Source organism: Ambystoma mexicanum, chromosome 2p, assembly GCF_040938575.1.
Source record: "Ambystoma mexicanum isolate Mex_15411 chromosome 2p, UKY_AmexF1_1, whole genome shotgun sequence".
NCBI classification, from domain to species: Eukaryota; Metazoa; Chordata; class Amphibia; order Caudata; family Ambystomatidae; genus Ambystoma; species Ambystoma mexicanum.
This window is the reverse complement of record NC_090923.1, coordinates 591006133-591031466: the sequence shown is the minus strand read 5'-3', so window position 1 is coordinate 591031466 and position 25334 is coordinate 591006133. Positions and strand designations below refer to the sequence as shown.

The window sequence follows — 25334 nt, the reverse complement described above, 5'->3', positions numbered from 1 at the left end:
GGGACGAGGAAGAGTGGCTCCTTGGGTGGGACCTTTTCTTCTTCCGCCAGTGTTTCTCGGGGGAATGCCCCTCGGTTTCAGCCTTCGAAGACCAAACCGTTGAGCACGCTGGAGATTTTGAGGGCGGTCGACCCAGCATAAATTTAGCAGCTCGGTTGCGAAAGGGTTTTGGTGGCATCTTGGCACATGAAAGACACCCGTCAGTCCTGTGACCCGTGCCGAGGCACCAGAGACACAACTCGTGTGGGTCAGTGAGGGACATCTTGGTGCCACAATCGGAACACCCTTTGAAACCGGACAACCATGTGACTGACATCTCCCATCGAGGAATTTGCAAAAAAATTGAAAGTTTTATGACGAAAACACTGAAAAACTCGAAGCTCCGTTTTCCTCAGCAGCCTGTCAGCATGTGGAAAAAAGGGCCCCAGGTTGGGGGGTAGTGACATGGTACTTCTACGATGCCGGACGTCACGTCCGGAGCCGACAACCAGATGCCGAGCAAGACGGATCGATGGTCGACTGCCGAGTCGAGGTCCATTACATCCCCGGTCAAAAATGTTCCGAAAGCAGCAGAGCTGGAGGGAATATCTATCAGATGAGGAATCCGAAGGAGAAAAGCAGTCCATTGAAGTAATTTTCTTCCTCCGATAGGCAGATTTGAGGTTCTGGATTCAACTAGGAGTGAGCATAACATTTTAGAAGTGAGCTGGCATATAAAGAAACTAGACCGCAGACAGTTGTTTAATGTGAAAGTCGAGTGTTCCCAAGGGAGAAACTATTTCAGGCTGGATGCCTCTCGGGATGCCTTATTATGCCCCAATTTTAAGGAGGGGGCGGGGGAATTTTAAATGCCAAAGACTGTAAAACCTCTAACATGATTGACTAAACCCCGTTTTTGGCAGATTTTAGGGTGACTGGGTCCCCTTGTTATGAGAGTATAAACCATAAATACACCTTTGATGTGGACCTAGTCAAGACTAGAAGAAAACGTAGGGCCGATTTGCATATCAATGAAAAATATGTGTCCTGAGAGCGAGGGCTTGTTGAGATTGAGGCACCAAAGTACAAAAACTGGGTGAGATCTCTAAGGAGGATGATGTTGCAAGCAGATGGGGAAAATATGCTGCAAAATGTTGCCAATAAAAACATGCATGAAATTTGGCAGCTAATCAACTCCTTGGGATCCCCCCCAACAGGCGTTTCAATTACATCATGTTCCTGAAGAAGTATGGGTGAAACATTTCTCCGCTTTGTTCTGGTCCCCACTTGAAAATTCAAACTCCACAGGGGTTAGGTCTGGATGGGCCCTGGCTCATTGTCTATGATAATGAAAGCTTGATGACATTTATAAAGGTCAGCAATTTGCGAGGCCAGGTTCCGGTTGGCATCACAAGTGTTATGCTAAAGGCTAACCCTGAGGAATGAGTAATATTTCTATTAGTATTATTTGCGCCCTCAACGACTTCCATTGTCATGGAAAACATCTATAATAATTCCAATGTTTAAAAATGGAGCAAGAGAAGATCCGAAAATCCATGGCCCTCTTGCCTGACGATGTGGTGGGGAAATTATTTGCCTCCTTTTTATTGGAGAGGCTTGTAGAGTGGGCAACAAGATCAGGAGTCTTTCACATATTCCAGTCTGGCTTTATTAGAGAGGTGGGTACCAGCCTGAATGTTCGGATGTTAAATATCCTGAAAACGGGAGGCCACCAGGGGGCACACAGGTTATGGCAGCCTGAATGCTGTGCTCCTGCCAGGCCGGGCAGAAAAGGGACTTGAGCCCCCAAGACAACCCCCCCCCCAGGAGAAGGGAGAGCGGGCAGCGCAAGGTGAATGCCCCTGCACACTCCGGAAAAAAAAAAAGCCGACGTCCGCGGACTTCCGAAAAGCTCAAGAACGGGGCTTCACAGACATCGCGTGTTACAGAGCGGGAGCCCGTAGACGTCCACCCGGAAGGGAGGATACCACCGGTGAGCTAAGAAGGCCGGAAAACTCTACGTGGCCGCCCACCCCCCCCTAGGACAGACCACCAAGCTCCCGCGCACAGAGTGGAGCTGGTCAGAGCTGGGGACCCCAGGAGCCCCGATCCCTCGTGGGTTGTGGCCCCCGAGCCTGGGACATGTGCCCGTCCTGACCACCTCTACAAGAACTCTAATTACCCTAAGCTAACACTCGGGGCAACACCTCAGTGCAGGACACCCAGAGTGTGGTGCTGCCCCTTTTACAGGGACGCGCACGCGGCGGCGTGACGTTGCACGCCGCCGCGTGCAGCATAAATAAAGGGGGCGTTCCCAGACGCTGGCAGAGCGACCGGGAAGCCCGAACAGCAAGGACGTGTGTGGTGTGGTCCTTGCGAGGTTGGGGGCTTACGGGCATCGCATGGGGGGTTTGAATCAACCCCCAACAGTGGCGACGGGTGGATGATGATGCCTGGGCCTGACAGTGACGAAGTTGTATAATTTGTTCCCTGAAACGGAATCAACGGACATTTCGTTTCGTGCGGTGGCCGTGCATCGCACACGCGGCTGGCGGCCATTTTGTCAATGAGGACGTGGAATTTCACTGAGCTCCGGTTTGGGTGATGAGTGGCATCCAGGCCTAATTTTTGGACACACTGCTAGCAGGCAGTTATACCTGCATGGCCATGCCCGATTTTTGATTTTCCTTAAAAATGTGGGTCTCCTACGTCGAGTGTAAGCAAGGAGATGGGCTATAATGGCAAAGCCTGCATAGCCCAGTTCTCTTTCTTGGCTCAACTTTTGGGACTCCTACTCCCACTGGGTGCTACTGCAGCTGGGGTTAAGGTGATTCTTCATCCCCTTCATAATCAGGCTGCTGAGGCTTCTTCACCCTCTTCATCATCAGTGAGGACTGCTGCAGTGGTGGACCCTCCATTTTGGTTTCTTCTTCTGGTTCTCCGTCAGGTCCAGTTGCTGTGTGGGCGCATGAGGCAGCCTGGAGACAGAGGCATTGCACCATCACCATATTCCCCCAGGTTGGACTTTTTATGTTGCTGGGTGGGTCATCAGAACTGTGCTGTGGTGGTAGGTGATTGAGTTGCGGCCCCCAAGGTCCAAGGTGGGGGTGCCTGTGCGCTCAAGCCCATGAGTGATTCTGAAGATCAAGACGGTGGGCTCCTAGGAGCTCAACAGCTCCCCCAAGATAGCGGACCAGCAGCGGCTCAACAAGTCCCTCTAGCTTCAGCAGGGGGTCAGGTCCCAGTGCCCCCGGTGCAACCACAGATAGCAGCTCCACAGCAACTCCCTCAAGTTCAAGCAGGTGGTCAAGCTCCTTTACCTCGGGCACCGCCGGCGGTGCAGCAGATTGCTCAGCAAGGGCCTCCAATCATGGCCCAGGCGGCCCTACAGCCCATCCCTCAGTTCGACTTATCGGGCCCGCCATCCAGCATTGGGCCCAAATGGAAGAGGTGGGTCGACCGCCTCGACGTGTACTTTAGAGCTGCACAAGTGACAGATGATGTCAGCAGGCTAGCAACGATGCTGTATTCGGCTCCTATGACAGCTAAAACTGGGTTACCAGACATTTGGTCTAAAAAAATTGGTCGACCAGACAAATGGTCGAACCAATTTGGTCGAAAACCAAATGGTCGAATTTTTTTTTTTTATTTTAACCCTTTTTTTTATTTTTTTGGGGCCCCCCCCAACCCCCTTTTTTTCTCTAAAAAACCCTTTTTTTACAAAACGAAAACCCGAAAAAAAATATATAAATAAAAAAAAAAATTCGACCATTTGGTTTTCGACCAAATTGCGTCGACCAAATTGCAGTCGACCAGTTTGTAGTCGACCAAATGACTGGACACCCTAAAACTGCCCTCCAGGCTCACTTTCTGCCTCTCGCCAACTCGAACTATGAAAGGTTTGTGATGCTGTCGGCGAAACAAAAGGAAGATGAGATGCTGGACACCTTTTATGGACGCCTGCGTCGCCTCTCGCTGGCATGTGCGTGGGGAGACGCAATGACATGATACGAACTATGCTGATCCAGGCATGCTCCTCAGGCAAACTCAGAAGGCAGGTCCTGAGAGAGCCGGGAATCACTCTGCCCCGCATCCTCGAGCTGGGCCACTGCCATAAGGTGGCGGATGCTCGAGCAGACAGGATGGAGGCGGGGTCCCGCTCAGTCAAGTCTGAGGAGGCGTGTGCCATGTGGCAGGGTGACAGAGGAGTCAGAAGACCTGGGGCAGGCCCCCGTGACAGAGTAAGAAGAGCGGGTGAATCGTGCCAGAAGTGTGGGTATGATCTTCCTCACCCAACTGAGTATCCGGCGGCGGGGAGGACATGTGGTAGGTGTGGACTGCCTGACCATTTCTCGAGGGTGTATAAGGCAGCCCTGCCCGTAATGGTGCCGAGAGACCAGGCCCGGTCCGGGTTCCAGTGCCAAACTGCCCGCCAAATGTGGCTCAGGTGGACCAGGGCGAGGAACATGCCCAGGTGGATGAGGCAGAGGAGGAAGAGGAAGAGAACGTTTTCTTTGTCTCCAGTGTGGGAATCCTGAGAGGAAAGAACTGGAGACAACAGAGGTGTTTGGTGGAGGTCAACAACTCGCCAGTCCCGGTCCTGGTAGATACGGGGGCATCTGTCAATGTGATGCCCCGGGGACATTATGATGCTATGGACTCGCCCCCCAAGCTACTCACACCGAAGGCTTGCATATTTGCGTTTGGGGGACTGGAACCGATCCCACTGGATTGGGCCTTTGTGGCGAAGGTGGAGCTCGAGGGCTTGCAGACCAAAGCCCGATTTTACGTAACGCCAGTAAGCAACAACACTCTGCTGAGCTGTCCGTGAACAGGTGGACAAGGAACTGGACAACCTGGTGGACCTCAACATCATTGAGAAAGTAGAGGGCCTGACCCCCTGGGTGTCCCCGATTGTCGTGGCTAGGAATCCCAAGCAACCTGACTTTGTCCGCATCTGTGTAGATGTGAGGCTGCCAAACAAGGCCATTAAGAGGGAGAGGCATCTTACCCCTACTATGGATGACATTATTGCGGAAGTGCATGGGGCTCGCTTCTTTTCCAAGCTGGACCTCCGGGCGGGCTACAATCAGGTGGTCCTTCATCCAGAATTGAGGTACATCACCACATTCACCACCCACCGGGAACTATACCGCTACAAAAGACTAAGCTTCGGAGTGTCCTCGGCAGCAGAAGTCTTTCAGAATATCATCCGAGGCGCCCTCGCAGATCTGGAGGGCGTACTAAACATCAGTGATGATATCTTGGTGTTTGCAAAGACTGAGGTGGATCATCTGAGGAAGTTGGCGAAGACATTCGAGAGATTGCAGTCACTGGGACTCACCCTTCCTTCACAGGGAGAAGTGCAAATTCCTGCACCCCTCCATTGAATTCTTCGGATTCGTATTCAAAGAGGGAGGGGTATCGCCGGACCCCAAGAAGGTTCAGGACATCAAGAAGGCGCAGCCGCCGAGTCAATGTCCGATGTGAGGAGCTTCCTAGGTATGGTCACTTACTGTGGGTGGTTCATTCAAAACCTCGCCTCCAGGTCTGAACCTCTCAGAGCACTAACAAAGAAGGAATCCACCTGGCACTGGGGCCCACTTGAACAGGCGGCGTTCGAGGACATCAAGGGATGCTCTGGCGGCTGAGGACACTGTCATTTTTCGATCCTGCATTGCCATCGGAGATCATCGTGGATGCCAGTCCGTTTGGCCTGGGCGCTGTACTGACTCAGATAGATTGTGACGGGGGTGTCCAGCCAGTGGCATACGCCAGCAAGGCGCTGTCCGAGTCTGAGCAAAGGTATTCACAGATTGAGCGCGAGGCACTGGCGGTTCTCTGGGGCTGCAGGCACTTCCGGCTCTATGTCCTGGGACGGCCGGTGACAGTCGTGACCAACCACAAGCCCCTGCTTCCTATTCTGGCAGGGTCATCATCGAAGCCATCGGCGAGGATCGAGAGGTGGATGCTCGCTCTTCTAGAGTATGGAGTCACCTTGGTGTACAGCCTGGGGCCAACAACGCAGCGGACTATCTCTCCCGGCACCCGGGAGTGCGTGGGGGAGTGGAATAGGACACCTGTTCGGAGGAGGCTGATGATCATATCCAAATGGTGGTGGAGGCGGCCACACCCAACGGCATGCCCCTGTGGAGCTAGAAGCGGCAGCTGCCGAAGATGAATGCTTTCAAATTCTAAAACATTCCATGTAACAGGGGTCTTGGAAGCCAGTGCTAGAATCTTTGGCAGGGAGGACTCAGGAAGCCAAGACCGGACTGGAGCAGCTGTGGAAGGTCAGGGAGGAACTGTCATTCTCGGCGTCGGGCCTGCTGCTCCGAGGTGACCGGATAGTAGTCCCCCAGTCGAAGGTGAAGGACGTGATCAATCTAGCCCACCATGGACACCAGGGCGCTGCGAAGACCAAGGCCAGGCTGCGGCTAAAGGTTTGGTTCCCGGAACTAGAGCGGAAGGTCGACGACTTTGCAGCGGCCTGTGTGTGGTGTCAAGCAGCATCCCCATTATGTAGGGAACCTGCCATTGAGGCGATGCCCCGGGGCACGCGACCTTGGGAAGTGGTCCATGCGGACTTTGGATCGACGACCATGGGCACCCACTTCCTGGTAATGGTCGACGAGTACTCGAGATATCCGGAGGTGGAGTTTGTGGAGTCTGTGGCGTTCGAACATGTGGTGGTGGCCGTGGAGAAAATGTTTGCGGCCCATGGGTTCCCCCACATGCTGTGCTCCGATAACGGGGCGCCCTTCCAGAGTGAAAGGTTCTCGGAGCTGATGGAGAGCTGCGGAGTACAACACCGGAAGATAACCCTGTTGTGGCCCAGGGCGAATGGAGAGGCGGAAAGGCTAATGCAGACGCTTAACAAGACCTTCAGGATCGCCCAAGGACAGGGACAGTCACTCCAGACAGCTCTTTATCAGTTTCTGCGGGTGTACCGCACCACCCTGCATGCTTCCACAGCGTGGCTCTGGCGGAGGCGTTGTTCAGGCGCTGCCCGCGGGGTCTGCTTCCCGAGTTTGGGGAGAAGGAGCCGGGGGTGTTTGACAACCATCAGGTCGAGGCGGACCGGCGGATGAGGATCGAGCAAGAGAACTTGCGAAGGGGACTTCGCCCGCAGCGGCTGGAGCCCGGGGACGAAGTACTCATCCGCAATCGACACCCCCACGGGAAACTCTCCCTCCCCTATGAGCCGGAGCCGTTGGACGTTGTGGCCGTCAAGGGGTCCATGGTAACTGCCTCTGACGGAAGGTCTGCCATCACCAGGAATGTCAGCTTCTTTAAGAAGCTGGGGGATCTCAGAACTGAACCACCTCTGGAACCTGACTTGGTGGAGATACCGGACGATGGAGGAGGCCCTCCCAGCACTCCAGAATCCCCTGTCCGGGCGTCTTCAGAATGACTACCCGTGCCGGAGTTAAGCGGGAGGTACCCCCAGAGGGATGGGCGAGGGAAACCCGCTTACCTCAGCGATTACATGCTGGGACAATTGTCTGATCAACCCGAGTCTGGGTATTGTTGAGTAAGGGGACCCGGGTGGTTGATAATAAAGGGGCCAGTGGGGAAACTGTATTGATTGGTTGTGTTAATAATTTTGTGTGGTTTGCAGTGTGTATTATTACAGTATTTTGTGTGTCCTCCCGAAAAAGGAGTAGTGTGGCGCTGCCCCTTTTACAGGGACGTGCACGCGGTGGCGTGACGTTGCATGCCGCCGCGTGCAGCATAAATAAAGGGGCATTCCCGGACACGGGCAAAGCGAGCTGAAGCCCGAACAGCAAGGACGTGTGTGGTGTGGTCCTTGCGAGGTTGGGGGCTTATGGCATCGCATGGGGGGTCTGAACCAACCCCCAACATGGAGGGTGTTAGGCAGAATTATATGCAGTACCCTTTGGGAACACTATTAAGACTACAAGTGACAGTACAATTTCACCTTTGGTACAAGCCTGTACTACACAGTTATAGTGGTAGCAGTAGCAGAGCAGCCAGACTTATCTCAAGAGTAAGTGAGCAGTACAAATAGTTACACAAAGGACAGCAATTACTATGATTCAGGCAAACACTGACCCAAGGTTTCTAAATAATATATATTTATTTACTCAAGAGTTGTATAACATTTCACTATTCTAAGCAAGGTCAAAATCACAATCATAAATACACCACACCACTTCCATTAAATTCCAGACAAGTTAAGCTCACAAAATGAAGTGGGAGCAAAATGGCACTCCAGCAATTTAAAAGGGAGGGAAAGACAAAGTTATCAGCAATTAGGCAAAACCAACAGGTAAGTATTCTGAGCAGTTGAACAAGAGAGACTACAGTGAGAAGATCAGCTAGAAAAGGCTTAGGGCCAAAGTCAATAGGTCAAAAGTATTTTGCTCAAGATCACACAGTTCAGGGTAGTTCGTGGTAAAGTTTGTGGCACAGATTCTGGACGAGGTTGGTTGTAGAAAAGTTAGTTCAAAGAGAAGAGAAGGACAAGCCCTCAGATTGGAGAAAGATTGCAAACACTTTCACCGCGGCTGAGCGAAAAGCACAACCGGATTTGCACAGTACCTTAAAACGGAGAAGGGGCTGTAGCTGAAGCAGACATTCCTGGTAGTTCCTGCAGGCTCACGGTTCCTGAAGCGACTGTCGGACTGATCAGAAGTAGGAAGACTGGAGGGTCCTGCACTACCCAGGGAAGAAACCAGCAGCAGTGCCAAACAACAAATAAAAGGTGCGCTCCTTAAAACCCAAGCGGGGTCCGACCTTCCTGGCTATCTGGCCCACTGTAGCTCTGTACAGCGAATTCGACCAGAGGAGGGGTCCCGGCTTGTAGTTTGGGCGAACTGGTTGGTCCCACCAGCTCAAGGGAAGAAGTTTCCTGGAGGATCTTCTCTGTCGTCAGATTTGGAGATTCGGACCTGCAGCAGGGCTTCACCGGGCGGTTCAGTGGTTGTAGGGGTCTTCTTCCAGTTCCTTGTTGGTTCTTTCGTTCCAGTGGCGACTCTGCTCTTCCAGCCCCAGAGACCTGCTTTTTATGCAGTTTTCCCCCATTCATACAGCCTGGCTGTCAATCACACAGCAGGATGGCTGGCCTGGCAAGGCCAGTCCCTTAGCCAATCAGACAAGTGTGTGACTTGGGTTTCCAAGGGAACCCATGGCAGGGGTCCGAAGATCCCTCCCTCACATCCTGCCTACCTAGACTATCAGGCACCTTAAGGAGGGCTTCTGTGCAGAAGCCTGCGAAAAGACAGCAAACAAAGGAGTCATCCCCGGTTTGGCGCGCAGAGAAAAACACGAGAAAGACTTTAACAAAAAGAAATGGCGACTAAACCCAGCCGGAGCCAAAATAAAACATATATGGTCAAGCGGGTTTTATGTTCGGGGCTAATATAATAGCCTAAAACATTACCACATTATGTAAGATAACCGCAGTAGAAAAGTTAGGGTAGATACCACTGCCACCAGCCAAATCTTAATGTTAAGGGAGCGAAATAAGGCTCCAAGAGGCACAGACAAAAAGGGGTAAGAGTTAACCCTTTCCAATACTCCATGTAAGATGGGGTGTACTGGGTCTGTGGTTTTAAAGTGACTATATAAAGTTAATGGCAACTTTACCTGTTTCTGGGGGTAAGTAGTCAGCCCCAGAAAAATGGAGTCAGTGGGGAGTCTCAAAGACAACCCTGTGTCACTGCACTGAAGGTGCTGTGTAACACACACAAAATGTGGTGCACATGGAGTAGGTGAGGCTCCAGTGCACAAGATCACACAGAAAGTAGAAATACATATAGCAAAACACATGTTAGAGTGGGGAAAAAGGCTCACACTCTTACCAGGTGAAAAAAATAAATCCTAGAAATCCAGCAGAGCTGCTGGGAGACTCTTTAGGTAAGGGAAATCAACCATTTATGAGAATTCTCCCTAACAGAGGGCGAGACACACCACTAGAGGCGAGGTGTACCTACTCTCCCGCCCACGCACAACCTGTGAGGCCCAGGGGAGACCAAGAGGACCGGAGGGGAGACTTCTATGGCCGGGCACGACGGTCTGTCCTGTCACCCCTATCCCCAGGGCAGGAACCCATAGACTGTGAGGTCCTCCTTCAACTCCCTGCACCCCATTCAGAGGCACCATTGGCAGCGAAGAAGGAAAGCCGACATAGCCTGAAGGGGGTAAGGCTTCGCCCTTGTAATTTACCCTAACAAACACGAGAGAGAAAGGCAGAGCCAGCCGCGGGCAGGAGTCCTCTGAACCCCGGACCATCTAGGGTGGTGGCCCCCAGGCGCGGGCCCGGGGCGTGTGCCAGCCCAGGAGACCCCAGGAGACCTGAGACTGCTCAACCAAAGCACAAGGCTCTCGGAAGGGGAGACACTACGACAGAGGGGAGGAAAAACCACCCCCACCCCACAAGCACTTTTCAGGACCTAGAAGTGAGCGGGGGCCAAGGCCCACGGAGTCCATACTCCTATCCCTCACATGAGCTCCACACAACACCGACCAACTAGGAACAAGGAGTGGGGCCCCAGGAGCTAAAGCAGGGGCATGGCCACATGAGCTGGAAGGAAGCCCTTCAAGGATACCGTTATCACAAGGCAGGAAGCAGTCAAAGCAGCCGGGACCAAGACGGCGGAATGGCCCAGTCCGAGGCCACACCGAAGGACACCGCAGCAATGGAAAGTGGCTTTGCCTCGGTCCTTCAAGAAATAAGAGACATGGGGTCACATATAGCCCAAAAGTTGGAAGAAAATTGACCTAAGGGTCGACAAAGTCGAGGACAGGATGCTGCAGCTAGAGACTAATTGTCGTCCGCGGCCCAAGAAACACAAATAAACATGAGATTGGCGGCATCGGAGAAGAGGGATGAGGAGAGGGCTAGACAAATGGACGATTTTGAGAAGAGAGAGAGGAGGAACAACCTCCGATTCTGTGGGGTTCTGGAGGCGGAAGGGGAGACGGAAAGATAACCATCCTCCAGGACCTCTCTGCATACACGCTGGCCAAATGGAGATAATGTCGCCCCCTGACCCAGTGCCTGAGGGTAAGGGATATGCGCTACAGGTGGGGCGAGCCCTTCTCCTTGACATTTGAATATATGGTACAGAGAACGACCCTGGTTACAGAAGAGGACAGAAAAGGACATAAGAGAAGCAATCCAAGACTACAGGACTACAGGGATGGCGGTGGCGGGAGCAAGTGGATTGGAGACACCTGGAGATAGGAAGAGGTTGGCAGGTGCCAGGAATTTCAAGAAACTGAACATACCTCCCCTGAAAAAGGATAGAGGATGGCGCAGCCCGAAGGGATGATGGAGAGTACAACCATATAAATAAGGATGTAACGTATGGCTATAATCCCAAAGAACAGCAAGTATGAGGGGTGCATATATGGGACAGCTCATCGTGGGGAGGGAGGGGGCTCAACGGGAGAATTAAATCCAACAGCGGCCCAGAGAGGACGGGCAAGTTGGTGGTCCGGCCAAATACCAGAAATCGTTGAACTAACTCGCTGGGCGCCGGGAGGGAGGACGGGGGAGTTGGGGTTGATAAGAGTTGGGGGAACGAAGGGGGTGGCAATTGAGGTTAAGTTTAAGCTTCACGCAGGGGGAGGGGAGAGAACATGGGAGGGGGGATTAACGGCTTGTTGGCGTTACCAGACAATTAGAGGTTTACCAAAATGGCACGACGGCAAGGGGTTATTGAACAGAAGGGTGCTCTGAGGACACCGAATGATGGAAAGCTAGATCATGAAAATGTCTGATTGTTTACCAGTGCTGGAGGTGAACTCCCTGAATGTCAGAAGTCTGAACACTCCCACTAAAAGATCCCTACTGAGTAGGGAATTTCGTAGGGCGAAACTGGACCTGTTCTTCTTGTATGAGGCACACTGGGAAAGGGGGAAGGAACCTATCCTGAGAGGGGGAGGGATTGGAGAGGTTTTATGCGCATCACACAGAACCAAAAAGAGGGGAGTGGCAATTGTATTGGCGAGGGGAATGGGTTTCGAAACAGAGGCAACGGTGAAGGACCCGGAGGGGTCCATACTACTTGTTAGTTAGGGGTACACTTCAGGGCTCTCCATTAACCTTGGCGGTGGTATACGGGCCAAATGAGGGGCAGGCTCACATCTGGGAGGGGGTGAGAAACTAGCTCCAAATCTTCATGCGAGGTACAATGATAGTGGGGGGAGATTTTAACATGGTCCTGAACCCCGCAACCGATAGGACGAGACTGGCACCCTAGGCTTCCCGGGCGGCAGATGACCACAAAACGCAAAGCTTTCGCAGGGTCAACCAGGACCTCAGCCTGGAAGACTCACTCCCAAGCTCGAAAGCAGGCCACCCCCGTACACATTATTCTAGGATACATGAGTCCTTTTCAAGGATCGATTATATCCTCATTGATAAGTCCCTCCTCCCTTATGCAACAGGCCATAAGGTGGAACCAGTACCTTGGGCCAACCACGATCTGGTTAGGATCACCCTGATTGGAGGGTGAGGCGTAATCGGAGGGGGCGTTGGAAGTGTAACGATGCATTGCTGAAGGATGAGGTGATTGCAAAGAAGGTGCTAGAAAGCATTGTAGAATATTTTGATCTAAATGATAATGGGGAGGTTAGCCCACATATGCTATGGGACGCATTCAAGGCGACCATACGGGGAGTCCTAAATAGAATAGGAGCCCAAAGAAAAAGAGAGAGGGAGGCCCAGGAGAAAGCCCTCTGAGAAAAAATAACAAAACTTTAACCAGGTGGGTACCCGGCTAGGCCCATTAACTCGGACCGGGTAGCAGCCCTGGAGGAATATAGGCTAAAGCTGATGGAACTACTGTTAAAAAAAACTGAGTGAAGCCTCCAACTGGTTAAACAGAAATATTATTAAAAGGGGGACAGGGCTGACAGTATACTGGCATGGCAACTGAGGGAGTTCCAGCAGAATTGGATGGTGAAAGCAATAAAAATGGAGTCGGGAACATTGGGATACCGTACCGAGTGCAGAGGGGGGGATGGAGGGGGGGGGCTTTCGCGGTACAATACAGAGTTGAACAAATCTGAGTATGAGGGGGACGACGCCCAAATTGACAACTTCCTAAAAGCGATACTGGTGCTGGCCCTGGTGAAGGAAGTGGCTGACGACATGGAGGCCCTGATATCGGTAGAAGAGATAGTGAGAGTAATGAAGGGAATTAAGGGAGGAACGTCACCAGGGGAGGATGGGTTTATGGTAAAATTCTATAAGATGTTCCGCTCCACTTCTGTCCCTCACCTGGCGAAGGTGTTTAATGCGGTCCTCGAGGGGGAAATCCTGCCCGAAACCATGATGGGTGCAATTATAGTACTTTTGCCCAAAGAGGGAAAAGCCTGACAGAATGCCCCTGGCTATAGACCGATATTGTTGCTTAATGTGGATGTCAAAATCCTGGCAAAGTTGATTGGCAAAAGGATGGAGGGGATTATGACAACATTGGTTCATGGGGACCAGGTGGGTTTTATAGGGGGACGTCAGGGCTCGGATAATATCCGTAAAACATTAGACCTGATGTATTATGCACAAGTATCGAACCTGGACGCGAGCTTGCTTTCAATAGACTCGGAAAAAGCTTTCAATAGGGTCGAGTGGAGGTATATGATAAGACTCCTCCAAAGAATGGGGTTCAGGGAACGAATGAGAAAAAGGGAAGCCACATTGTATAGGGCCCCAACAGCAAGGGTCCAGGTGAATGGAGCTTTCGGCCTTGTTTTCCCTCTCGTGGGGAACGAGACAGGGGTGTCCTCTTTCCCCCCAAATATACGGCCTTACAATGGAACCCCTAGCCATAGCGGTGAGGACCCACCCTGATATCAAGCGAATTAGACGGTGGGAAGTGGAAATTAAACTTTCACTGTTTGCAGATGACATTCTGGCTTATTTGGGGGAGCCCCGCTGCTTGCTCCCGCCTCCTGTCCTTAATAGGTTTCTTCGGGCAACTCTCGGGGTTGAAAATCAACAAATCGAAATCTACGTTACTCCCTATCCGGGCGGAGGACCCACTGCTGGACCCCTCAGACAGGGTCATGGGGATTAGTGTGGAAAAAGACTCCATTCAGTATCTGGGGATTAGTCTCACCAGGGACCTTTCGCAACTGGCCCCAGTTAACTACGACCCCATAATGACTGAGATCAAGACGGATATGAGGCAGTGGGGTAATATGATCCTGTCATGGTACGGGCGCATGACAGCAGTGAAAATGAATGTCCTACCAAGACTACTTTATCACTTCATGGCCCTTCCCACGCGTGTCCCGACCAGACTTTTAAAGAACTCCAGAAATCAGTTCAAACAGGAGGACGACTGTCAGCCTTCCTAGGGAAGAAGGGGGCTTTGGGCTGCCGGACTTCCGCCTTTACTTTTGCGCGGCCCAGTTAAGGGTACTCCTAGAACACATGAAAGAGGGCAAGGGTATTTATTGGACCTACCTGGAGGACATGGATGCTCATCCACGTAATGTCCGGGACCTCCTTTGGGCTCTGAGAAAGCAATTCTGAACAGGTTAAAGAATCACCCAACGTTAGGGGAGCTCTGGTAAATCTGGAAGGAGGGGGCACAAACCAGTCACCTGACAAGATGGCCTTCCCCCTCAACCTCATTGTGGGGTCCCACACTCAGGCTGGGAAGCAGGGGATTTAAGAATGTGCAGGCCTGGTCCGACGATGGTATGGAAAGGGCGGGCCAATTGTTCAGAGAGGGAGACTTTTTGTCATATGAGGAATTGACAGAGGAGCTGGGCCAGGGGGCGGTCTCTATTTTTGAATATCTCAGGCTGAAGGGCATCATAGGTGATCAGACTTTGGGCACAAACTCAGGAGATCTTTGACTCCCTTTGAGAAAATGTTGAACTCTGCTAACTCAAGGAAGGATATGGTGTCTAAAATGTACAAACTATTGAATGCCAATAATCTAGCGGAGAGGAGAGGGTTCCGTACCTATTGGAATGACCTGACAGAGGAGGTCCTATCGGAAGAGGCGTGGGACAAAGTCTTCAAAATAGCTTTCCATGGGAACCTATTAACAGCAGACATGGAACACAACTTAAAAATCCTACAGGGATGGCACAGGCACCCACTAAAGCTATCAAAGATGTTCCTGCGGGTCTCGCCGAAATGTCCGAGATGATGTGGCCAGGTGGGAATGAGGGAACACATGTGGTGGCATTGTCCGCAGGTTCAAAAATACTGGGAGGACATGAGAGGTTGGATTGCAGAGGCCACGGGGGACGAAATCCCACAAGATCCATTGACGATATTATTAGGCCTGCCCCCAGTGGACTTGGACATATACAGGTACCCCAGAATGTGGGAAACGATGCTGAGGGCGGGGAGGGTGACCCTGGCGCAGAAATGGAAAAGCCCAGAAGTCCCGTCTAAAGAGGACTGGCAAAGAAAGCTGAAGAACATGTTCCTCATGGACAAATTGACTGCATTGGTCAATGATGACTCAGGCACCTTTCAAGCAAACTGGGACGGGGTGAGACAATCATGGGGATGGGAAGTGCAATGAGATAATGATGTGTTGATGGATCTGAAGCGGCGAAGGGGGACACCAAGAGGGGAGGAGGAGGGAAGATCCACCATCCGGCAAAAAATGGAGAAATTATAAAACATTAAGTGAGTCATTTTTGGGCTAGTTCTCGAGCACCGGTAAAGATGTTTGCTTTGAAAGTCTTAGCGCTATAACATAATGCCTATCGTCAAGGTCTAACAGGTTCAGTTCAAGGAAACCCAAGTTCGGGGGGGGGTCGGGTTAGGGTGCAGGGGTGAGGACACACTCGACGGTCATGTGAAAATGTATGAAGTGTTACTGTTATTGTTTTGCATAAATACTAATAAAACCAAAATTAAAAAAAAAATATATCCTGAAAACGCGTTGTATGACTAAAAAGAGGAAGTTACATCTGGCATTTATTGACCTTGAACAAGCTTTGGACTCAGTGGACAGATAACTCCTGTTGGCCAAATTGGTTAGACGGGTTTGCTCGGAAGGTCTGGTGCAGGCCATCTGGGTTCTGTACACGAATATTTCCATTGGAGTCCGCTTGGATGGGGCGGATCGCTTGTCAAGGTCAATAGAGACGAGGAGGGGCTTAAAACAAGGTTGCCCCATTAGCCACAGCCCTTTTTTACTTATTTCTTTTTGATTTGGCTGATACACTGGGTGACTGTTGAGCGTTCCCCTCCTAGATTGAATGGAAGGGTGATGGGGCATGTATTGTATGCAGACGATCGACTTAACAGATCAGACCCATAGGACTTCAGCATAAATTGAAAGCTCTGGAAACATATGTAGGGAACAGCAAATTAGGAATTAATCTGGAAAAATCTAGGATTCTGGTTGCTGAAGCTCCTGTGGGAAAAAAATCCAAACATTGAGTTTGGTGTTTGAACCAAGCATCACTGACCAAAGTAAAGTTAATATATTTACCTGGGAATTTAATAAGTCAGAATGATGCTCCAAGGTTGGCTGCGTTAATATCGAAGGTGAAGAACTTTGCATCCCAGGCAGCAATCTTGTTGAGAAAGTATGGCTGCATCCCCTTGACTATGGTGAGATTTTATAGGCTAAAAGTGGTCCCTATTATAACATATGGGGCAGAGATTTCTTTTGCTATCCCTCACACTGTGAGGCCCGCACTAAAGGGGTTGTTCTAGAAGAAGGTGTTGAAATTCCCAAGGGGGACTCCAATTCAGGTGGTGCAATACGAGTTAGGCATTATTTCGCTGTATGCAATAATCATTTGGAAATCCCTATCCTTGTATCGCAAATGTATTTTGTAGTCGCCTAGGAGAGGTTTTCAAATACTGAGCCGTGCCTTGGGTAATAAAGTGAGCCAATACTTGAAGCTTGGAGAAAGTCCTGTCGAGCAATAAAGCTGAACTTAGGTACTTCGGAGAAGACATTGCTCGAAAACCGCATGCATGTGAAAATTAAAATCTGTAGGAAGGATTGGTCTAAAACAACTGATGAAAAATCAAAATTCAAGTTTTATCAAGACTCCTCATTAGAGCACTATTCATATAACACACTGCCAAAATATTTATCTAAATTTCCCGATAGCTTTTATAGGCAGCAATTTTTAAGATTTTGGGCCTCATCACGAGTCTGGTGGTAACACTTAAATGCAGCAGTAGCGATATTACCGCCGCATTTAAGGGTCCGCCAGATCATGGCTTTGGCGGATTTCCCCCCAGCTCTCAGCTGGGGGGAAATCCGCAGCAAAATTGCTGATTTTTGGCGCAATTACCGCCGGTGGGAAATCTGCTGGTGGTAATAGCACGAATGTTCCCCATTGGGGAATGAGGAATTCCCGAATGGGCCCAATGGGGAATGGGCAATAACCCTTCCGCCAAACCCGTGCGGTAGGGCTATTAGCGCCGGCGCTAATAGCGCCGGCGTTACCACCCAACTCGTGATGAGGCCCTTTTTCTTAATCTTTTTCCCACAAAGGAAATTCTGATTGCTAGAAGGAAATGGAATGGCTAGGATGTATCGTGTAGGTTTTGTAACAACAATGAGTTAAGAGAGACATTGTATCATCTTACGCTAACTTGTACAGGGTTGACTGATAAAAGAACATTATATTTGGATCACTTTTTTGAGGAATCAAGTTAATTGACCCTTGAGGACTGGTGGGTGATTGTGAGAGGTGGAGAAAGAGCCTCTATGGTTATTGCCTTGTTGAAGTTTTTACAGGCCGTGTTTAAAATAGTTGAATTGGATGTTTTGAATTTTTAGGCCTAGAGACATGCATGTCTGATGAAATTTATACGTATGTTATTATCTTTTTTTTTAAAGAATGCATTTTTGTATATTTGATTAAACACATTTCTGTTTGCATTCAATAGTAATTGGTTTTAATGAAATGTGTTTTAATTGTGTGGTGCGTTTTGGTGAAAGGTCTATGTTAGGCCAATATCACTTAGTAATAAATTACCTGCTACATCTCAAAGAAATAGGCTGGAGAATGTATTAGAGTACACATCCACTTAACATTTAAGAAAGATCCCTTTCATTTCAATAAAGCAATTGAGTTCAGTGTTTATTGGCTGAGGATCGTTATTGTCAGAGGATCGTCACATCATAATGCATAATTTTGCATAGCCGAAAATAATCACAATTAGAAATGTGAGTAACATGCATATTTATTGACATCGGACACAGCTATAATAATACAGGCATATATTTGTATGGAGCAGGCAATCACGGTCAAATGTTGCTCCATATAGCAGTCAGTGTTCAACTTAACAGGTTCTTTTAAGCTGAAAGCAGAAACAGATTACCTACACCAGCCATTTCAATACCCAGTCTGCCACTTTGGTCTGAGACCCAAATGATGCACAGAAACAGCAACCATTCAGAAGCAGGAAATAGAAGGTGCCTTTCCTTTGCGAGACAGATTACACCCTGTTAATCACATTTCAAATCGCCCAGCTTGCCCCATTTGTCCACTGTTACTAGCTAGAGAAACAGATGCTCTCTACCTTCAGAGCTGGTCCCCCTCACTTGCTGTTGGGTCTTTGTAGCATAACCAGAGTGACCATACTATAATCCTGTTATTTATGTATGCCCTGAGACTGTTGCTGGTGGGTTGGCATGCATGCTTCCTGTATGCAATGGATGTCAACGAAGTCTGGCAGACAATTGCCTGGAACTCCCATGTGTCTTTTGTCATGTTGTACTGACGGCTCACACGATCAATGTTTGCAGTCTCCTGGCAACTGACGGTTCTCAAGGCTTCTATTAATACTGTCAATGTTAGGCATGATCCTGACTCATTCACACCTAAGAATACAGTGTCAATTTACAATCTGAACATTCTAAGTAAGAATCAATAATAATGATTTAATACAGTACTTGATTTGCATGGGATAGTTGAAAGAATGATATGGCACAACAGTGGTGACAACTATGGCTCTGGTACCTACTGATATGCTGCAGCATATGCACTAACCTCAATATTTCTGACTATGTAAAGAAAATTCAGAGCCCTCATCCTGTAGTGAGAGAGTCATAAAGGTTAATGAGCTCAAAGGAATATGGCAGCTATACAAATAAATTAGACACATATGTTTCATAGAAGATACCATACAGTTGTTACTATATCAAACAGTCTGGTCAATGCACAAACATATTTGTTTTTATTGGTGCAATTATAAAGATAACACTTACCAAATCAGATTCTTCAGCGTTTCATTGTAACTGGTACCCTTCTCTCGTTCCCCTGTTGGCTTGATCCAAACTTGAGCCAAGAATCTCTTTGCCAGTGAAGCTTTTGTGTGTGAGAAAAGAGGAAACAGTATACAAACAATATGAGTAGATCAAACGACACACCTGATTTTTATGTGTATATAGTAAGTGGATTTTATACAAGGGAATAATACATTTTAAGGTGCGGAGGAGAAAGATGACAGCCCTGGCATAAGGGCTGCAAAGACATAAAACAAAAAGTCGAGTTCCCAAATCTGGGAACTCACGTCCTCTGCACTCTATGGGTGGCTCAATGATGAGACCTATTATACATTTTTTCTATTAAATAGAAGATTGGGTAATATATTTGATTGAGATTAACTGTAGAATGATCAATAATAAATGTTCAATTACATATGTACAAATATACACAATGACAAAAACGTATATTAGTTTAAATCCAATTATTTATTTAGGAGCCCAACGCGTTTCGTGAATTGGTTCACTTCTTCAGGGGCAATTTTCATAATTTTCAAACTTTTCAAACAATCACTGAAAAACAACATTCAAATAAATCCACATTAGAACAAATCATCTCAATGCAGAGTATCTTATATATTATTACAAAGGTAATCAAATCAGTCATATCATAATGCCTAATTTTGTGGATAAAGATCCAAAAAGAAACCCATATCACGCTCATTCATTTGTTCCTTACTAATAGTCATAGACACACTGTGTCCTATCTGTACAGAAAAGTTAATCACAAAGTAAATCACATATAATGTCTATTTGGTATGTTGTGTTAAGCCCAATAGTCAATAAAGTAATTGCTGTCAAAAATAGGGCATGTCAATATTCCAAGAGAACATTTACCTATGGTTTAGATTAAATCAGTCATCAAAAAGAAGGTTTTACATCATAGAGAAGGTGGGAAGTAGATCCTCTGTCTATTCGCGTCAGAATATGCTGAGGTCCTATTCGAAAAATGTGCAAAAATGCGCATCATCCGATTTTATTGGCTCTTACTTTGTTTTAGATGCTTTTACTCGTTAAACATCATCCAGATGTTTTCTGCCAGTCAAGTTTGCTTTCAGCATCCATTAAATATTCTTTTACTTATCCTTTTGTGTTTACCGAGACACTTTACATCGGAATATACATGTTCCTGCTTTTACACACAATATCAAACCACCCACCCTTTTTTTCATTCGTTACTAAACGGATCTTTTCCAAGGACATCCTCCAACAACCCTGGTTTCTTCGTATCTACTTCGATATTGACCGCAACTGTGCATGCGAGTGATGACGTCACAGTGTTTACACCGTGACGTCACACGTTCTCTCGATGCAGTACGTTGATTTGCATCACTATACTTCTGAGTATTTAAGGACTGCTTCCAGTCACCGCCTTTGTAGCGGATCCTGCCAGGAGACTGTTCCTCCCGGAAGACTGTTGTTCTTCTTTTCTTTTACACTATTTCGTCCAACGTGAGTGTACTTCGACTCTTGATACTTGTTTGACTTTATGCCCACTAGGGTAATTTAATCCTCCCTTTTTTTGGGGTTTTCTTTTCAGAACAGGGGTTTTCCCTGGCCAATTCATTGCTGAACAAAATGGCTGACCACACTACTAAACTGGATCCCGCTTCAGTATTTACTCGTTAACTGTGTTGAGACCCTTGCTGGTAAAATACAGCTATGCCTGCCTTTACTATCCTTACTTTTTCTTACCTACCTATCCATTCTAATAATTCTTTACAATATTTCTTTGCAAGTTTTTCGAATAGGACCTCAGCATATTCTGACGCGAATAGACAGAGGATCTACTTTCAACCTTCTCTATGATGTAAAACCTTATTTTTGATGACTGATTTAATCTAAACCATAGGTAAATGTTCTCTTGGAATATTGACATGCCCTATTTGTGACAGCAATTACTTTATTGACTATTGGTTTTAACACAACATACCAAATAGACATTATATGTGATTTACTTTGTGATGAACTTTTCTGTACAGATAGGACACAGTGTGTCTATGACTATTAGTAAGGAACAAATGAATGAGCATGATATGGGTTACTTTTTGGATCTTTAGCCACCAAATTAGGCGTTATGATATGACTGATTTGATTACCTTTGTAATAATATATAAGATACTCTGCATTGAGATGATTTGTTCTAATGTGGATTTATTTGAATGTTATGTTTTTCAGAGATTGTTTGAAAAGTTTGAAAATTATGAAAATTGCCCCTGAAGAAGTGAACCAATTCACGAAACGCGTTGGGCTCCTAAATAAATAATTGGATTCAAACTAATATACGTTTTTGTCATTGTGTATATTTGTACATATGCAATTGAACAATTATTATTGATCATTCTACTGTTAAACTCAATCGAATATATTACCCAATCTTCTATTTAATAGAAAAAATTAATAATAGGACTCATCATTGAGCCACCCATAGAGTGCAGAGGACGTGAGTTCCCAGATTTGGGAACTCGACTTTTTGTTTTAAAAGAGGAAACAGTGTCATGACACAACAATAACAAGATTATATACATACGAGCACCAAAAGTATGCAATTTACAAAATTCCTAACAAGTTTCTTAAACCATTCAGTGCCCAAAGAACGTGTGTGTTTGTGTTATACATTACATACAACCTTGGCGCTGACCGACATATTTACACAAACATTCCGAAAACAATAGACCCGACTTTACATTTTTTGGAAAATTTGGACATTTGGTGTCGTTTCGTCAAGAGGGTAAAGTTATAGAGTGGTCCCAAAATGTTTTAAATGCTATTTACTTCAATGGGAAATCATTTCTGTTGCACATATAGGCCGAACGGATCTATGTCATTACTGTGATCCCCAGACAGCCGAAAATGCTGTTTTTTTCCTCCAACCACCTTTACACCACATACATATGCTGGGGAGGGGGGAGACCCCGTTCACCCCATACTTGTATTATATCCCATACCCCCCTCCCACATATATATATGGTGTAAAGGGGGGCCAAAAAAAGTCCAAATTTTCGCCAGTCAAGAGTTCAGTAGGTGACATTTTGTTTTTTTTCCACCAGAATCACTGCACAGATTTTCATTAAACTTGCATTAGAATCGGCAGCCTGGTCTCAAAAGTGAGCTTTTGCAAATTTGGCATTAATCTGTGAAGCACATGTTTTTTAAATAGCCAGAAGAGAAGGTTGGTTAAAAAAATAGACAGATCTCGGTCCACTCCTCAGTCCCACTTCCTGATTCAGAGACCGTGAAACTTTTTGAAACAATTGGGAAATGGTGTAAGGTTCGCAGACATTGCGTAGGAGGTGCTGAATGATAAACTGAGAAACGTAAGGAACTATTTTATGATTGATGCCATGTTGGATTTGCGAAACGTACCTATAGCCGAAAATAGCACGGCAAGAAAACACTCAAAATAAAACATTACACATGTCTTACATCTGGGAAGGTAAAGCGCAGCAAGACTGGGGTGGAATACATCTAGAAAAGGGCAAAGAGGAGGGTGTTGGTTTTTTCTGATGTTTGTAAACATCTCTGCGTTTTGGGGACAGTGTTGTTCTGTTCAAGGACCTTCATGCATATAAACAAATTACTTAACTCTTGGTAATATTATTCCCCAAAATTCCTCATCTATGATAACTATATCCCAGAGCATCTGCTCTTGTGAAACATTTTCATCATCAGGGGACAGAGGCGTTGCTAGGGGGGGGTAAGGGGGCTATAGCCACTGATCTTTTGGTTGTAGCCCCGGATAGAATCTCAGGAGCTACAGCCAAAAGGCTAGCTAGCCCCCAGTCCCAACAGTTCCGACATCAGCGTAGCCCCGGGTCTTTTCCAGACCTAGCAACTCCCCTGCCAGGGGATCAAGGATCACCTGCCTGAAGGACAGCTCTACTAAAATGAGCATCCTGTCCTGACTCAGAATCCAAGCAGTAATGTTTAGGAAACCTGTGCAGAGAAGCCCACGTAGTCACCTAGCAAATGTCCAGAACAGGAACTCCAAGTTGCAGAGTCAAGGTGTCAGCCAATCCCCCTGGTGGAAACATCTCAGAGACCCTCGGGCACATCCTTACCACAGCCAGCTCATAGTAATCACAGATTAATAGGATTGTTATAGCCCTACCAGCACATGAACCAGCGTAACCAACAAAAGTGGTAATCGTCCCTGATCGCTCTCATCAGAGAGGTGTAGTAGCTGAGGGTCCACACCGGGTCCAGCTGATGGAATCGTTACCCTGCCTTGGAACGATGAGGCAGAGGAAAAAAGATAGGAAGATAGATATTTTGAGAGAGATCGAAATCAGTGACCACCTTTGTGAGAAAGGATGGACTAATGTCAAAGTTACCTTTTCCATAGAGAAAACCAACTAGGGAGGTTTTAATAACATGCCTGGAGCTTAATCACCCATCTAGCGGAAATGGTGGCGGCCAGGAAAATCACCTTAAGGGTGAGCATTTTTGACAAACAAGAGTGGAGGAGCCCAAATCGAGCACCCATAATAAAAGTCCATAAATCAAAATCCCAAGCCAGTACTGCAAACTAGAGAGTGGGAAACTGAATACACGACACCTGCAGAAATTGCAATATGTAAAAAATGTGCCCTGCTCCGGGGTTCCCTGGAAAACTGAAATAGCAGCGACATACCCATTAACAGTGCCAATCTGCAGGCATGCCCCGGCAAAAGAAAGCGGAAAATCCAAAATGTTTCTGCTATGCGGCCTCTGAGATTGTGGACAAAAGGAAAATTAGGCCAAGGCACACAAGGTAATAATTGATCTCAGGCCCAGACTGCTTGAACCCAAAAACCTTTCTTCCCCAGCTATCCAGTCTCTTGCTCGCCAAGTCAGGGGGAACGACGTCTTCAGGCTCGTCATGCTGCCTAAACAACAAGGCTCTCTGGGGAGGCATGAGCCGACAAGAAAAGCGGATCGGAAGGGGAGCCCTGTACTTCTTGTACGGATCCCGGTCTACTGTTGGAACTGAGGCCGGCTTTCACAATATAGGATAAATCCTATGGATCCTTTTTTTCTAAACACTTTTTTTAGCATTTTTAACGTAACAGTAACCACAACACCCAAAAACATCCCACCTCGCCCTCCCCCCCACCCTCCCATATTCATGTGTCCAAGTTATTCCATCCGGGCCTCTTCACCATTTCCATGGTTGACGGCACATAATCCTTCATGTTCAGTAGTGTCACTGAGAGCGGGGTGAATCTGCGGCAACTCCCCTGGTCCTTACCGCCCCCATCTGCCTTTTTCATTCCCAGTTCCCTTGTCTGGCGCGTAACCCTTCATGGCGGCCTTAAGTCACTGGCTTTAGGGAGGTCATTCAACAATTGGGTCCAATGTATCGTCACTCCCTCAAACTCTGTCGCAGTTTCTGCCCCCTGTAGAGTCGCCAAGTCCGACATTCCCCACCTACTGACATCCACCCGCCACATAGCTATTGCCAGACCTTGTAGGCGTTTCCATGCTACAGCTACCCGACATTTGGCGAGTATTAACAGAAATTGGCCCATCCTATTCCGTATGTTATGCTTTTTCCCCCCAGGGAGGCTCCCACAAATACATATTCCCGGATTCCGTTGCCACTTGGTCCCCAACAGTTAATTCACCTTCTTAATCACTACATCCTATGGATCCTTCACTAAATCCCTGCATAATGTCTCCTCCCAGGTGGCCAGGGAAAGGGAGACGCTTCCTGATCCTGACCTTGGGAGTGGTGCTCTGCGGGAGGATCAGCTGGGAGTAAAAAAGGCTCAGGGAGGTGAAAGAAATTGATTGGTTGAGACACAGTATTCACCTTCCTTCAGGGAAAAGTTATTACAAATGCTAAAATATCTAATTGACTGCTGGCACAATAATTTAACTGTTCCACTTGTTGAACACCTAAATGGGGTAAAATCAACCAAAGTTCCTGTGGTACAAATGTGAATAAATCCACACCTCAAAACCCTAGCGCTAAATGCTTCCCAAACTCAAAAGAGGAAATGGAAGGAAAGATGTTTGTGAATAAAAATCGACAAAATCCTTACTCCTCTTTTCAAACCAAACTGGTAACTGATTAGTATAATATCTCTTCAAATAATGTTGTAGAAAAGAACATACCAATCA

General features: G+C 47.7%; 1 protein-coding gene across 5 annotated transcripts in view; it reads right to left on the bottom strand.

Annotated features, from left to right (window-relative positions):
* FANCD2 (FA complementation group D2) overlaps window positions 1-25334 on the bottom strand; it is a 2923540-nt gene that overhangs the window by 475089 nt on the left and 2423117 nt on the right. For all 5 annotated transcript variants that reach the window (XM_069644087.1, XM_069644091.1, XM_069644090.1 and 2 more), the window contains one exon: window positions 19173-19272. In XM_069644087.1, coding sequence (XP_069500188.1) covers window positions 19173-19272 — 100 coding nt within the window. The remainder of the gene's footprint in view (window positions 1-19172; window positions 19273-25334) is intronic.